Source organism: Cervus canadensis, chromosome 32, assembly GCF_019320065.1.
Source record: "Cervus canadensis isolate Bull #8, Minnesota chromosome 32, ASM1932006v1, whole genome shotgun sequence".
In the NCBI taxonomy this organism is placed as follows: Eukaryota; Metazoa; Chordata; class Mammalia; order Artiodactyla; family Cervidae; genus Cervus; species Cervus canadensis.
The window spans coordinates 35710704-35726781 of NC_057417.1; the positions used below are offsets into that span (position 1 = coordinate 35710704).

General features: G+C 48.3%; 1 protein-coding gene across 1 annotated transcript in view; it reads left to right on the top strand.

The window, feature by feature from the left end:
• The first annotated feature begins 1885 nt into the window (after positions 1–1885).
• LOC122432909 (ectonucleotide pyrophosphatase/phosphodiesterase family member 7-like) overlaps positions 1886–16078 on the top strand; it is a 38128-nt gene continuing 23935 nt past the window's right edge. The window contains exon 1 of the mRNA XM_043455209.1: positions 1886–2135. Coding sequence (XP_043311144.1) covers positions 1886–2135 — 250 coding nt within the window. The remainder of the gene's footprint in view (positions 2136–16078) is intronic.

The following is a 16078-nucleotide window of genomic DNA, read 5'->3' on the forward strand; positions in this document are numbered from 1 at the left end:
ATCCGTGTACTTGTAGAAAGCGGCCACAGGCAGGTCTGTTAGGAGATGGTTATCACATCCAGATGAGCACCCGAGGTTAGATGCTACCAACAGGCTACTTCCTCCCAGCCTGCGAAACCCAAGTCTAGCAGCACCTCCTCCAGGGAAGCCTCCTCTGTCTGCCTTCCCCAGGTGAGGCCCTGTCCCTGCGCTCCCATCCCACCTCCAGTGTGCACCTGCGGCGGGATTCCCCTTTATCTGCCTGCCTGTTCCCTGGACTCTGAGCCACACAGGCAAACCCTGCATCTGAGCTTGTGTGTATCTGGCACCTAGCATCTATCATGTGCGTTCTCAGTCGCTAAGTTGTGTCCAACTCTTTGTGACCCTGTGGACTGTAGCCCACCAGGCTTCTCTGTCCGTGGGATTTTCTAGACAAGAATACTGGAGTGGGTTGCTATTTCCTCCTCTAAGGGATCTTCCTGACCCAGGGATCGAGCCCACGCCTTCTGTGCCTCCTGCATTGGCAGGCAGATTCCTTATCACTGAGTCACTGGGAAAGCCCATAGCACATAGAACGTGTTCAATAAATGTGGGATGGAGGGATAGATGCTTAAGCCTGTTCACATCCATTTGTTCCCTTGGGGAATTTTATATTCCTGTGTGCAGCAGACATGTAGCCAAGTATAAAAATGACAGTCACAGCCTCACTTCTGCTGGGTGGACTTGGAGAGGTTCTATAGTCTCTCTGAGCTGCTTATTCGAGTACAAAGTAAAAACTGCCTCATAGATATGTTGTAAAAATTAAATGGAAAGTGGGGAGTATTCAAACAAAAGCTCATATGCAAATGTTCACAGCACCACTATTCACATCAGCCAAAACGTGGAAGCAAGCCAAATGTCCGTCAGCTGGTGAACGGACGTATAAAATGTGGAACATCCATACAATGGAATATTATTCAGCCATAAAATAGAGTGAAGTGCCGACACATGCTGCAGCGCCACGAGACCCTGAAAACATGGTGCTCAGTAAATGAAGCCAGACACAAAAGCCCAGATGCTGTGTGACTCTGCTTATATGAAACGTCCAGAATAAGTAAATCCAAACAGACAGAAAGCAGATCACTGGTTGCTGGGAACCGGGGGGAGGGAGGAATGAGAAGTGACTGCTAACATGCAAGGATGAAAACAGTCTGAAACTAGAGAGTGGTGAATGTGAGTGTACTAAATGTCAGCCCTGTGAATGGACTAAATGTCGCTGAGACTGTCCTCTTTCAAATGGTTAAAATGGTGAATTTTATCTTCTGTGTATTGGACCACAGTGATTTTTTTTTTTAATTCCTATGGGGAATGTTCAACTTAATAACCTTTCTAGAATTTCAAAAAAAATTAAATGGGAGAGAATAGATGATGTATGTATAGTTCCCAGACCTCGTGGGCATGCAATCCACGGTGGCTGTTTTCATAATGAACAGTAATTTGTTCTCCCTATAAAAACAGGCTATATCAAAAAAAAAAAAAACAGGCTATATCGAGTAAAGGAAAGCACCCATCTAATCTGTTCTCCAAATGTTCACAACAGTGGAATCTGTACGAGTTCAAAACATTTGACGTGGTCTGCCTTTTTATATCATGGTAAGATCCACATAACACTGTTTCCACCATTTTAGCGTGCACGGGGCCGTGGCGTGAAGCGCATCAGTGTTGTACAGACACCACCACCACCCGCCCCCAGAACTCTTCCATCATGTCAGAGGTGTGCCATCTCATTCGGCTCCAGGTGTGTTCTGGTCCACAATGGAGCTGGGGCAGAATTATCAACGTGGACTTTGCTCATCCGCAGATAAAAAAGGGAGAAAACAGGAGCAGGCTGTGGCCCCAGTGGTGAGAGCGTGGGAGGCGCTGAGACATGACAGGCCCCCGGGCCCTCATGCTGCTGCTGCCCGTCCTGCTGGGCTGGGCCAGCGGCCACCCCGTCCCCGGGACCAAGAGCTTCCGCAAGCTGCTGCTCATCTCCTTCGACGGGTTCCGCTGGGACTATGACCAGGACGTGGACACCCCCAACATGGACCGCCTGGCCCAGGAGGGCGTCAAAGCCAAGTACCTCACGCCACCCTTCGTGACCATGACCTCCCCATCCCACTTCACCACCATCTCGGGTAAGCTCTGCCCCGCAGCCAGGCCACTGTGCCGGCAGAAGCCTGGTGTCCACCACTCCCTGAAACAGAGAGCTGCTTCTCTGTCACCTCTGGGGAGACTGAGGCAGCCCACACGTCTTGGAATCATTCCCTGGAAGAAGTGCTCGCTTAGCATGCTCAGGGATGCACAGGGTTGTCTTTAGAACCCACGGCCTGCAGTCAGGATGGGGACCATGGCTGCAGCCTCCAAAGGCATCTCCCCGATGCCCCAGGCCCACCCTACCCTCCACCCTGCCTTTCATATCATGGCCGATGATCTTGTATACAGTAAATCATTAAAAGACTTTTATTGAGAATAATAAAATATTAAAGCCTAAAGTAATCAGTTAGATCAGGTAGCTTGCTTAATGCTGGTGCACTGGAGGGACATGTATGATCTTTGAAGAGAAGTTAAATTTTGTCTTTCAAAGACCCAGAAGGTCCCCACAGCCTGGCCCCTGACCCGCTCTCATCTCTCTTCCCCTCACAAGCTTCCCTCCAGATCACAAAGGCCCCCTGCACGTGCCTCCAACCAGCCCCCACCTGCCTCGGGGTCTTGCCCAAGCTGGTCCCTCCAGCTCACCTGGAGCACGTGGGTCAATGGGAGAGACAGACATCAGAGAAGTAAACACACTGATAGATGTCATTACAAGTCAGAGAGGCACCAAGATGGAAGAGGACAGCCTCTCTGGGAGAAGACAGCAAGGGCAAATGGACTTGAAATCAGAGAGACAGGGAAGGGCTCTTGGAGGAAGGTGGCAGTTGAGCTGCCAGTGAAAGAGATGTTGGGGGACTTTTCTGGTCGTTCGGTGGCTAAGACTCAGTGCTCCCAAAGCAAAAGGCCTGGCTTCAACCCCTTGTCAGGGAACTAGATCTCACATGCTGCAACTAAGAGTTTGTATGCCGCAATTAAAGATCCCGCATGCTGCAAGGAAGATCAGAGATCCCACGTGCTTCCCTGGTGGCTCAGTGGTAAAAAGTTTGCCGGCCAATGCAGGAGACACGGGTTCAATCCCGGGTCCAGGAAGATCCCCCAGGCCGCAGAGCAACTAAGCCCATGCCCCACAACTACTGAGCCTGTGCTCTAGAGGCAGGGAGCCGCAACTCCTGAGCCCACGTGCTGCAACCACTGAAGCCCGTGCGCCCTGGAGCCCGTGTGCCACCACAATGAGAAGCAGTGAAGACTCAGCACAGCCAAACATAAATAAATAAAAAGAGGGAGACCTCGGGAGTCCAGAGGAAGGACAAGTGTTCCAGGCAGAGGGAACAGCATGTACGAGGTCTCTGTGACAAGAAGGAACGTGATGCACCCGGAATGCCAGCTGCCACTGAGCAAGGAGACTCCAGTCTAACTGAGAGGCAGAGGAGGGGGCAGGCAGGATGCGGGGGCCCCCTGTAACTAGACTAACAGCAGCTCCCGTCTCAAATGTGAGCCTGCTGCCAGGCTCTGCACCACAGGCTCTGCTGTGGGTATCTCCAGGACAACACTGCAAAGCAAGTGTTGTCCCCGGTCCACAGTGAGGAAACAACAACTCCACAAGGCTGAGTAACTGCTCAGCCACTTGGTCAGAAAGCGGGAAGGGAGAAGCCAGACGAGGGACCAGGGTGGCCCCAGACACACAGACTGGCTCTGCTCGTTCTGAACTGGGAATCTGCAGACCCCTCTCGCAGGGCAGGGAGGGGTGCTAGTAATGTGAACCTCACTCCCCAACACACAGCCAGAAAATCACTTTTTGGGGTCCAAGGGCAGCTCTGGGAACCTCTGACATGATGGGCAAACTGCTGGTGCCTTTTTGCGGGGACTTCCACCCAACTCTCAAAGGGACCCTTGAATCAGAAACTCGAAAAATAAAGCTGAGCAACCACTCAGAGGGAGATTTGCTGAGAGGGATTTTCCCTACATGTAAACTCTTCCAGACGCAAGTCATTTGGGAACTATTAGCACCAGGAAGCAGGAACGAAAGAGCACTTTTCTCTGCTTCCCAGCGGCATTAACTTCATAACACTTAAAAGATCTCCCATGGGCAGATTCTGGGTCCCTGAGCGCTGAGAATACAAGGGGCACAAAATATTGTAAGGCATGCTCACCTTTTACTGATCCCCAGAAGGCTTCTGATGAGATGATACACACGGTGAGAGCAAATTTTTTTAAATTACAAAATCACCCCAACACTACTGCCAGCAGGAAATGGAAACCTTACAGCTTCAATGGAGGGTAATTTAGCAACATCTCATACATTACAAACACACAAACTTTCTTATTTGGTGATTCCACTTGTAGGGCTCTATCCTACCATTACTAATTTGCTTTGTGGAAAATCATACACATACAAAGTTATTCATTACATTAGTTTGCAACAGTGAAAGAAAATAGAAACAACCTATCCATCCAGAGGGGAGTGGCTAAATGAAATACTGGACATGCATAGAATGGCATGCTCTGTCACCTTTAAAAGAAAAACTGAAAGGGGTTTCCCTGGAGGTCCAATGGTTGGGACTCTACACTTCCACTACAAGGGGCGCAGGTGCAATCCCTGGTCAGGGAACTAAAGATCCCACAGGCTGTGCAGCACAGCCAAAAATATTTTTCTTTTTTTTTTAACTAAGAAAAACAGGAAGCTTTTTGTCCCTGGTAGGAAGTTATCTCCAAGATGGATTAAGTGACAAAAGCAAGATGCAAAGAATATGTGTAGCATGCATATTTGTGTGCATATGTGTGTGTATATGTGCATATAGTTGCCTATAGATGCACAGAGAACCTCTAAAGAAATAAACAAGGAACTGGTAACACTGGTTCCTCCAGGAAGGGGACAGAGTGGAAGGGAAACTTTGGATTGTACATTCTGTGTACCTTTTAGATCTTGGACCATGTATATGTATTGCCTATAAAGTACTATAGGTCCATAAAGTGCCTATATACATAAATTCATCCCTTTATAGAAAAAAGCATGTTCTTCTGTCCTTCTTATTTATAACCAACCTGCCATCTATTGAGCTGGTCACTGCCTTAAAACAGGTTTTGAAGCCTCAGCACTATTGGCATTTGGGACCAGATGGCCCTCTGTGGTGGGGACCATCCTATGCAGTGTCAGATGTTGGGCAGATCCCTGGTCTCCACCATCTAGGTGCCAGGAATGTCCCTTCCTCCCGTCGTGACAACCAAGAATGTCTCAGACATTGCCCAACACCCCCTGGGGGACAAATTGGCCCTCAGCTGAAAACCCCTGTCTTAAGTGACTGAACCACAACCTGGCTTACAAAAATGCTCAGCAAGCACCACAATCATCATATCCTTCGAGACTCACAGCAGTGATAAGAAGTCAGAACAGGTGAGATATCCGAGGCCCATGAATGTACAAATCTTTCCTGAGGTCCCGCAGCAGACATTCTGCCGAGGGGCAGAGCAGGACTTGAACTCAGCCCTGGATGGTCCCAGACACTGGACCTCACTCCCTGCCTTTGGTATGCCTACAGCCGTCTGGTGTTCTTCCTTCTAGTTAAGTGGTCATCCCAAACACCTTTGAAAGTCGCACATCCTCGGAGCTCCCAGGCAGCAGGGAGCCGTCCCGACTACGCTGTATTAACGACACGGAGGCCCCCGCGGGCCCAGCAAAAGCACCAGCATTTGTCTTCGTGAGCTGGGCTCAAGCCGACCCCTGTCTGACTCCAATGTGGAAAAGCATCATCCGTAATAGAGAAAATAATGGATAAAAATTGGTGCTGCCAGCACCCGAAGACCTCTTCAGATTCCAGGGGGTAGGCCTGACACAAAGTATGATGAAAGGGGCTCTCTGGGCCCAGCGACTAATTAACTGGACTTCTTATGAACACCTCAGGGCCAGTTAACTCAGGAGAGGGGTGAGGAGACGACGCTGCTGTCCTGCTGCTCAGCTCAGCTGCACCAGGGGCTGCTTCCACAGGGGCTCCACGGAGCCCAAGGAGGCAAGCAACCACTCCTTCAAGCTTCCCAGACAGAGGCCAAGAGGTTAGGGGCCAGGCGGTCCCAGGCAGGGAGCACGCGGCAGGGAGAGGCCGTGGCCCAGGCATAAGACGTAGCTGACTTGGCTGGTGAGGTCAGAACTCTGAGTAGCAGGGCCTCCTCGTGCCTGGGGGCTGTCAGATGTGCGGTATCTGGGCCCTCATCCCAGACCTAGGATCCCTCGTCAGTTGTCCTGATGCTGGTGAAGAAAGTCTTGGAGAGTTTGTTAGGACTCTGTTCATCCTTTCAACCGACAAATACCGTTGGAGCATCCCTGTGGAGCCGGGCAGTGTAGATGGTGGCCAGCTTCCCACTAATGGGTCTCCAGGGTCTGGCCATCTTTGTAGGGCTTGACACACAGCCTCAGGCTCCCGCCCGCTCTGCTCCCAAACCCCACACATCTTTTGGGAGGTTTCGCTTCCTTCTCACTGCCACTCCACCAGGGTCAAGGACAAGGAGACCCTTCCTTGGCGATCTTTCTGCCTCTGGGCTTCCTTTCTCAGGGAATCAGACGGGAGAGATTTGTTCTTACTCCCGTGTGTCCCCCCCCCAAACCTTTCTCTACACCCCAACTCCTCTGTGGCTCCCATAAGAGGCTTAGTATGTGAAACCCCAAAGCCAAAGGCAGTCTCTGATTTCTCCACTTTCTCCCATGGGGTCCTTTCCTCGGGACATGGAAACAGAAATGCTGACTGCTTGAATGAAGGAAAGACTAAAGGAGAGAAGTTGTTTTTTGTTTTTTTTTTTTTTAATATTTATTTGACTGCATCGGGTCTCAGTTGAAGCACATGGAATCTTTGATTCTCATTGAGGCATGCAGGATGTTTTGTGGCAGCATGCGAACTGTTGGATACAGCATGTGGGACCTAGTTCCCTAACCAGGGATTGAACTCAGGCCCCCTGAGCTGGGTGCATGGAGCCTTAGCCACTGGACCACCAGGAAAGTCCCAGGAGAGAGTATTTTAAAAATAAAGCTATTAATTTAAAATATCCCACCTCATCATCATTCCACATCAGAAAATCTTTGCATCCTTACAAAGGGTGTGTTTTTCCTCCAAGTATTTGCCCCCAGTACCGCCTGCAAGTGGGACTTCTGGGCAGGATGGAGGCTCCTAAGACCTGGGTAACATTCTCCCTCCAGTCCCGCAGGGCCGGGCACTGGGCAGGGCTGCATGTTGATCAAGCTGTTTCCCTCATTCAAAGGGCTATTACTTCCTCCAAGGGTAGTTTTCTTCTTCCCATCTGGCTCTACCCTGCTCCTCTCATCACCCCCACCTCCTTGAACACACACACACACACACCCAGCAGTCTTGGCCACAGCACCTGACCGTTCCTTTAAATGGAATGCCGCATTCGTTTTCTGTGGCTGCATAACAGCCACACAAACTCAGCAGCTTAGGACAACACCCATTTATTTTCTCTCAGATCCCATGGTCAGGACTCTGAGCATGGTTGACTTTAGTCCTCTGCTCAGGGTCTCACAAGGCTGCAGTCAAGATGCCAGCTGGGGTGGTCTCATCTGAGGCTCTGGGTCCTCTCCCAAGGTTATGCAATTGTTAGAAGACTTCCTTTCCCCACAGCTGCAGAACCCGGGCAGCTTGCTTCTTCAAGACCGGCAGGAAAGGATCTCCTCCAGAGTCTCTGCTAAGAGCACACCTGCTGAGGTCAGGTCCAGCAAGGATAATCACCTCTGGATTAACTCAGAGTCAACTGGTTAGGGCCCTTAGTTACCTCTGCAAAATCCCTTCAACTTTTCCATGTCCACTGGTTAGAAGCCAGGTGCAGGTCCCACCCATGTGCAAGGGAAGGGAATTCTAACAAGCGTGTATATCTGGGGCATCAATCCTGAGACCGTCTTAATCCTGCCTATCATGATTACGTCATGGATGGGGCTCAAACAGCCAGAGGGGGAGCATCGGTCTTTGTGGAAAGGTGACAGGTAATAGGGGATGGTGCCCCAGCATGGCCCCAGAAAACCCCAGAATCAAGGCCCAACCCCTAAGGCCAAAGAGCACACTGACTGACCGTGGAGGCTGGACAGCACAGTGTCCACATCCATAGGAGACCCTCTCTGTTGCTTAGATAAAGGTGGTGATGATGATTCTGAAGGAGGAAGACTGCTAATTTGTAAATACTTTTACTAATCTCCTAGGGCTGCCATAACAAAGCACCACCAAACCATGTGGCTTAAAACAACAGAAATTCATTGTCTCATGGCACTAGAGGCCAGAAGTTTGAAATCAAGGAGTCAGTAGAACAATAAAGCTATGGTTTTTTTTCCAGTAGTCATGTACATATATGAGTTGGACCATAAAGAAGGCTGAGAGCCAAAGAATTGATACTTCCGAACTGTGGTGCTGGACAAGACTCTTGAGAGTCCCTTGGTCTGCTAGGAGATCAAACCAGTCAATCCTAAAGGGAATCAACCCTGAATATTCATTGGAAGGACTGATGCTGAGCTGAAGCTCCAATATTTTGGCCACCTGATGCAAAGAGCCAACTCGCTAGGAATGACCCTGATGCTGGGAAAGGTTGAAGGCAAAAAAAGAAGGGGACGGTAGAGGATGAGGTGGTTAGATATAGCATCACCAACTCAATGAACATGAATTTGAGCAAACCAGGTGATAGTGAAGAGCAGGCATGCTGCAGCCCACAGGGTCACAAAGAGTTGGACACAATTTACAACCGAACAACAAACAAGAGCGATACTTTCTCTGAAAGCAGTAGGAATCCTTTGTTTTCTCCAAGCTTCTCGGGGTTTGCCAGTGATCTTTGGCATTCCTTGACATGTAGGTATATCCCTCCAGCCCTTCATCCAGCCCAGGGAGTCCTTCCTATGTCTCTGTCTTCACGTGGCTGTCGTATTAGGACACGAGTCACTTGGATTAGGGGCCCACCCTACTCTCTAATGACCTCACCTCTGCAATGACCCTGTTTCCAAATAAGGTCACATTCTGAAGCTCTGGGGGTTAGGACTCCAAAATATCTTTTTTGAGGAGCACCGTCCAAACCCATATTCCCAAGATTGACTCTCCCTGGACCGGTTTGCTTCTTCAGAACCAACTTCTGTGGCCAGGGGGATGGAATGATGCTAATCACATGCTCACACCCAGGTCAGGGTGGGGAATGGCAAGCTTGACACAAACCATGTCACCCATGGGGGACTGATGGGTCCCCAGTGGAAAGTCAGGGACTGTGATCAGAGGGAGAAGCAACAGAAGAAGGACTGGCATGAACCTCAGGGATCTACCACCCAGCCTGGGCCCCATGGTGTGGGGATGTGGGGTTGCAGTCAGTGACCCAAGACCGAGTCCCAAGAAATCCCAACTCCGTCCATGGGTCGGTCCACAGGGCAGGAGTGCCCAGTGGATTCAGTGACCACACCTCCCAGCTCTGTCCCTCTGTGTCCCTGAACTCTGCCATAGTTTCCCTCAGACCTTGCTGAAATGAAAAGCCGTTCTCTGGGGGCGAGCAGCTCATTCCGCTAGTTTAAATCACACAATTCCCTCTCTCTCTCCAGAAGCCTGTACTTACTGCTCCATCACTGGTAATGACAATGAACATTTTCTGCAATCTCAGTTTTTATTGCAAAGTGATTGAGGACCAGCAAGATTAAGTTATGCTGCTGAAACTAAGGAAATCCCGCCAAGCAAATAGTGGGTGGATAGGAAGTCTTATGGCAGCATGTATTTCCTCTCCCAAGGAACTGACTGAAAATAAGAAGCTATCACCACCACATTTCAGATGAAAGCCACAATACTGTAATCTGACCATTTTAGATCTAGTCAAATGGACATGGCCTGGGGGCGAAAGAAGATGCTCTATAATGAGGTGAAAGTGAGAAAGTGGAAGTGTTAGTCTCTCAGTCATGTACGACTCTTTGCAACCCTGTAAACATTAGCCCGCCAGACGACTCTGTCCATGGAATTCTCCAGGAAAGAATACTGAAGTGGGCAGCCATTTCCTTCTCCAGGGGATCTTCCTGACCCAAGGATCAAACCCAGGTCACCTGCATTGCAGGCAGATTCTTTACTGTCTGAACCACCAGGAATGAAGGTCTAAAATAAAGCAAGTGAGGTCCTCACAGTTCCACATTTCCTCGTTTCTTGAAATGACACTCAACAGCATTCCCAGGGCCTCTGGCGGCCAGAATAAAAAGTCTCTCTCGGTTTCAGAACCACCAAGGCAACCCCAAAACTGGAGCAACCACTTATGGCTGTGTCGACTCTGTGCTGCACAATTCTGAGGGGGTTGTTTTCATTAACATTATATGGGTGGAGCCCCCTGGAGGCGTGCAGGACACCGCTTGCACAAATGAGCAATCACATTCTATCCCAAAATCAACCTATGAGTAAATATTCCTCACTGATACTGCAGTCAATCGTGAGTCCACCTCTCCTTCATGAGACAAAGCAAAAAAGTGTGGCCAAAGGCACTTGGATGATTTCTTTTTTTTTTTTTTTTGGTGTGCCAAGTCTTTGCTGAGACTTGTAGTTCTCTGCCCAGGGATCGAACCCAGGTCCTCTGCATTGGTAGTGCAGAATCTTAACCACTGGATCACCAGTAAAGTCCCCACTTGGATGATCTTTAAGACTTGATCAGGGTTTCTCATTGTCCTGCTATTGATATCTGAGGCCAGATCACTGTCTTGGGGAGTGGCCTGTCCTGTGCATTGTAGAGGGTTTAGCAGCATCCCTGGCCTCTACTCACTAGATTCCAGCAGCATCCCTCTCCTAGTTGTGCCTGATGTTTCTTAGGAGGTAAAACAATCCCCCTAATTGAGAACCTGTGAACTAGAAGTATAATATGCAAATCACATGTAAATCAGAGGCCCAAAGGTCGTATACATGATACTCTAGCCAGTGGACAGAAAAGACTGAATGAAAGAGGTAGGAGAGGTAGGGAAAGAGAAACGAAATCAAATTCCTGCTGCCAGTAACAACACAAGCCCAGCAGATGTTGTTGGAAACCCAGTCAGATGATGCCATAAACCTTCATTAGCTCCCATCCTGCTCCCCCAGAAATAACGCTCTGACAAAAACGTCCTGAAAGCCAGCAAAACCCACAAACATGAAGAAGCAAAGCAAAGAAAACCACAGACTGAGATAGAAAAGGTGTCCCTCCAACACCAGCCATTTCCATAAGAGGATGAAAATGGATTCATGGGGAAAAAACTAAAGATAAAGGATGGCTGGGAAAACAAGGCATTTCCTAACTTTTCATTGTGGAAATTTCCAACTTGCAGAAAAAGTAGAGAGAATTTCACAATGAAGTTCTGTGTACCCGGCACCGAGCTGCAAAAATGTGTCCACATTTCACCTCACCTGGCCTCCACTGTCCCCACCCAAGGCCCTTTCTTTCCTCCTTCCTTCTTTCCTTCCTTGAATCTTTTACAGCAAGTTTCAGACATCATGCCACTGCATGCATAACACATTGGCATGCCATTCTATCATAAGCATTTGGTTTGTATCTACAAAACTTCCACTTCATATTTAACAGATTTGACATGAATAAACTAGAATCCTTGCAGGTAAAGAAGAGATCTAATTGTCACCGTACAGTTTATCCTACTAGAGCTTCTCAAATTTAAACGTGTATATGAATCATCTAGGCTTCCTAGGTGGTTCAGGGGTAAAGAACACGCCTGCCAATTCAGGAGACACAGTTTCGATCCCTGGGTCAGGAAGATCCCCTGGAGAAGTAAATGGCAACCCACTCCAGTATTCTTGCCTGGGAAATCCCATAGACAGAGGAGCCTGGCGGGCTACAGCCCCTGGGTTCGCAAAGAGTCAGACATGACTTAGCAACTACACAACAACAAGCTCCCAGGTGCTGCCAGTGCCGCAGATCCATGCGTCACCCAGAGGAAGGATTAACCCAAAACACCAGAGCAGTGAAGCAAAAAATCATGACTGCTCGGGGATCCCAAGGCCTTGAGTGAGAGAAGAAGCTGGGACCACTTGAGACTGAGGACTCAGGTGTATTGGTTTCCTGCAGCTGCTGCAACAAAGTACTGTAAACTGGGTGGCTTAAAGCAACAGAAAGTCTGAAGGCCAGAAGTCCAAAATCAGGGTGCCAATGGGCCAGGCCCTCTCCAGAGGCTCTAAGGGAGAAGGCTTCCTTGCCTCTTCCACTTCTAATAGCTGTCTGCATTTCTGGGTGTGTGGCCACATCACTCCAATCTCTGCCTCTGTGGTCACATTGCCTCCTCCTTTTCTTTTCTTTTTTTTTTTTTTTTTTTGCCTCCTCCTTTTCTATCTGTGCCTTTTCTGCCTCTCATAAGGACACTTGCTTTTGCATTTACAGCCTATGCAGATTGTTTTTGTTGTTCAGTCACTAAGTCCTGCCCAACTCTTTTCAACACTATGGACTGTACCATGCAGTCTTCCCTGTCCTTCGCTATCTCCTAGAGTTTGCTCAAACTCAAGTCCATTGAATCAGTGATGCCCTCCAACCATCTCATCCTCTGTCATCTCCTTCTCCTCCTGCCCTCAATCTTTCCCAGCATCAGGGTCTTTTCCAATGAGTTGGCTCTTCCCATCAGGTGGCCAAAGTATTGTAGCTTCAGCATCAGTCCTTTCAATGAATATTCAGGGTTGATTTCCTTTAGAATTGGCTAGTTTGAGCTCTTTGCTGTTCAAGAGACTCTCAAGAGTCTTCTCCAGCACCACAATTTGAAAGCATCAACTTTTCGGTGCTCAGCCTTCTTTATAGTCCAACTCTCCCATCCGTACGTGACTACTGGAAAAACCACAGCTTTGACTATATAGACCTTTATTGACAAAAGTAATATCTCTACTTTTTAATATGCTGTCTAGGTTTGTCATAGCTTCCCTTTCAAGGAGCAAGCATCTTTTTAATTTTGTGGCTACAGTTCACCATCCGCAATGATTTTGGAGCCCAAGAAAAGAAAATCTGCCACTCTTTCCATTTTTTACCTATCTATTTGCCATGTAGTGATGGGACCAGATGCCATGATCTCAGCTTTTTGAATCTCCTCATCTCAAAATCCTGAACTGAATTACATCTGCAGAAACTCTGTTCCCAAATAAGACAACACTCATAGGTTCTGACTGAGAAGGCAATGGCACCCCACTTCAGTACTCTTGCCTGGAAAATCCCATGGACGGAGGAGCCTGGTAGGCTGCAGTCCACGGGGTCGCTAAGGGTCGGACACGACTGAGCAACTTCACTTTCACTTTTCACTTTCATGCATTGGAGAAGGAAATGGCAACCAACTCCAGTGTTCTTGCCTGTAGAATCCCAGGGACGGGGGAGCCTGGTGGGCTGCCGTCTATGGGGTCGCACAGAGTCGGACATGACTGAAGTGACTTAGCAGCAGCAGCAGCAGCATAGGTTCTAAGAATAAGAATATGGACATATCCTTGAGGAGGGGTGGGGGGCACCATTCAGGCCACTCCACCAGTAAGAAGGGAAAATTAATTGAGAAAAAATGCAGAACAGAGGACAGATCCCGTTTCTGTGACAGTGGCCAGTAAGACAGGTCAAGGGTAGAACTGGGTGCTAACAGGGTTCCCAGATGAAACGCAAGTGCAGCTGTCCGCTTCCAGCTTCTTGGAGAGAGAATGTTTCTGTTTCTGACAGAGGATTAAAGGAAGAGGTGGGGAGTGAGAAAGCTGTTCTCCACTGGCCTAGTTCCTGAGGAATCGTGCATCTGCCTTCAGGCCACTCTCAAGCCCTGTTCAGGGACAGAATGATTTATTGACGGTCATAATTAAAAAGCAACGCCAAAAAAAGAAGCAGTCAGCACCTTTCATCTGCAGTGTCACATGAGAAAGAGCAGTTTACTAAAATGGACGCTAGGGTCTTACTTCCCTGTCCAGAAAAGGGCTGCCATTGTGGGGTGCCTTGCTGGGGTCAAGCCTCATGACTGCAGCAGGAGTGATGAGGTTTTAAGTTTCGAATGGTACACTGAGCTACCCGTTCTCATCCCCAGCACTTTTATTACAGGTCCAGTGGATCATCCATGTGGCACTCTGGGTTTGTAGACTTGGGGAGAATGTGGTTTGGAGCCCCACTGAGGGCTGTTTATCCACCAGTGTCTTGGCTGTAGGTCTGACTGAGCTTGTTTGCTCCAGACTGGAGCACTGGGTTGATTTAAGGTGGTTGGTTGACTTCATTTAAAGGCTGTTCTTCCTCATTGATTTCATATCAGCTGGTTAAGAAGACCTTTCTTCTTTGGTTTGGGGAATGTGAACTTAACGAAACACTGGACCCCACGAATTGGGAGGAAAATGAAGATATGTTTATAGCTTAATATGGTAGGTTGGTTCAAAGGAATTACTGACTGATACACAGTAGGTCCTTAAAGTGAAAGTTGCTCAGTCGTGTCCGACTCTATGCAACCCAATGGATTATACAGTCCATGGAATTCTCCAGGCCAGAATACTGCAGTGGGTAGCCTTTCCCTTTTCCAAGGGATCTTCCCAACCCAGGGATTGAACCCAGGTCTCCCACATTGCAGGCGGATTCTTTACCAGCTGAGCCACAAGGGAAGCCCAAGAATACTAGAGTGGGTAGCCTATCCCTTCTCCAAGGGATCTTCCCTATCCAGGAATCAAACCAGGGTCTCCTGTATTGCAGGCAGATTCTTTACCAACTGAGCTATCCAGGGAAGCCCAGTAGGTCCTTAAAATATTGTTAAATAAATGAATGCACGACAAAGTGTATCTATGCCCATATAATCTATTAGCAGATAGTTACTATTGCACCTGAAAAGTTGTGGTAGGAATTGAGCAAATGTTTGGGGGCATGCATGTATGATGAATCCCTTCAGTTGTGTCCAACTCTTTGCAACTGTAGCCTGCCAGTCTCCTCTGTCCAGGGCATTCTCCAGGCAAGAACACTGGAGTGGGTTGCCATGCCCTCCTCCAGGGGATTTTCCTGACCCAGGGATTGAACCCACATCTCTTATGTCTCCTGCAATGGCAGAAGGGTTCTTCACCACTAGCGCCACCTGGGAAGCCCCTTGGGGGCAGGGGGATGCTCTTATTGAATATATTAAGTTATGCATTTTACTTTAATTCCACTAAAGGTTTATTTTATAGGCTTATTTAATGATTTTAACTATTCTTTATAGGCTTATTTTCATCCCACTACAGTAATTTTTTTCCCCAAATTGAGTTTGGACTAAATCAAGGTCTGCTCTCTACTTGTTCACTTAGTGCTGGCTGTCTACTATTGGGGCAGAGGGTGGGAGGGAATTTGTTCGATTAAATCGAACAAACATTTGTTGAATGCCTACTATGGGCAAAGGTCTACACTTTGTGCCAGGGAGACACCAAAATAAATGAGGCACAGCCCTATTCTCAACCACATTAGGAAGTAACAGCTGTAAGAAACAGAAATCCATTCACACCAGCACAAGGAAAAGGACCGCAAGGCAAGGCTCTTCAGAGGCAAACTCACGATCATGGGAACCAAATGCGAGGCAACTGGGGAATAGAAGCTGCAGTTATAGAGACCAAACTTCCTCCTCTGGCTCTCGGAAGCCCTGTGGTCTCTCTTATCTGCCCCGTGGGCTTTCTTGTCTCTGCTTCCCTCACTCGTGACCACTTTTCTCTTTTCACTTCTGGTTCATTGTGGGAGACAGCAGAGCCTACCACCAGCTGATTAGTTATTGTGTCTTTTGGTTCAAATTTTAAGAAAGAGAGAATTGGGTTTCTGGCCAACCAACTGAACAAAGGGAGACTTGGGACAAACATGGCATACCTAGACATGTCTGTTAGCAGGGCCTATTAGTAGAGGAATTCCAAGAAAAAAAAAAAAAAATAGCTGTGAGTATTAGAAGCACCCAGAACACATTCTATTTTTAACTCTCTCCCGCCCCCTAGAGTATAAATACCATGAGACAGTCTACCACAGTACTTAGTTCAAAATATCTGAGAAGGGGAGAAAAGAAGGGATAGAATTCAACTCTGGTTTC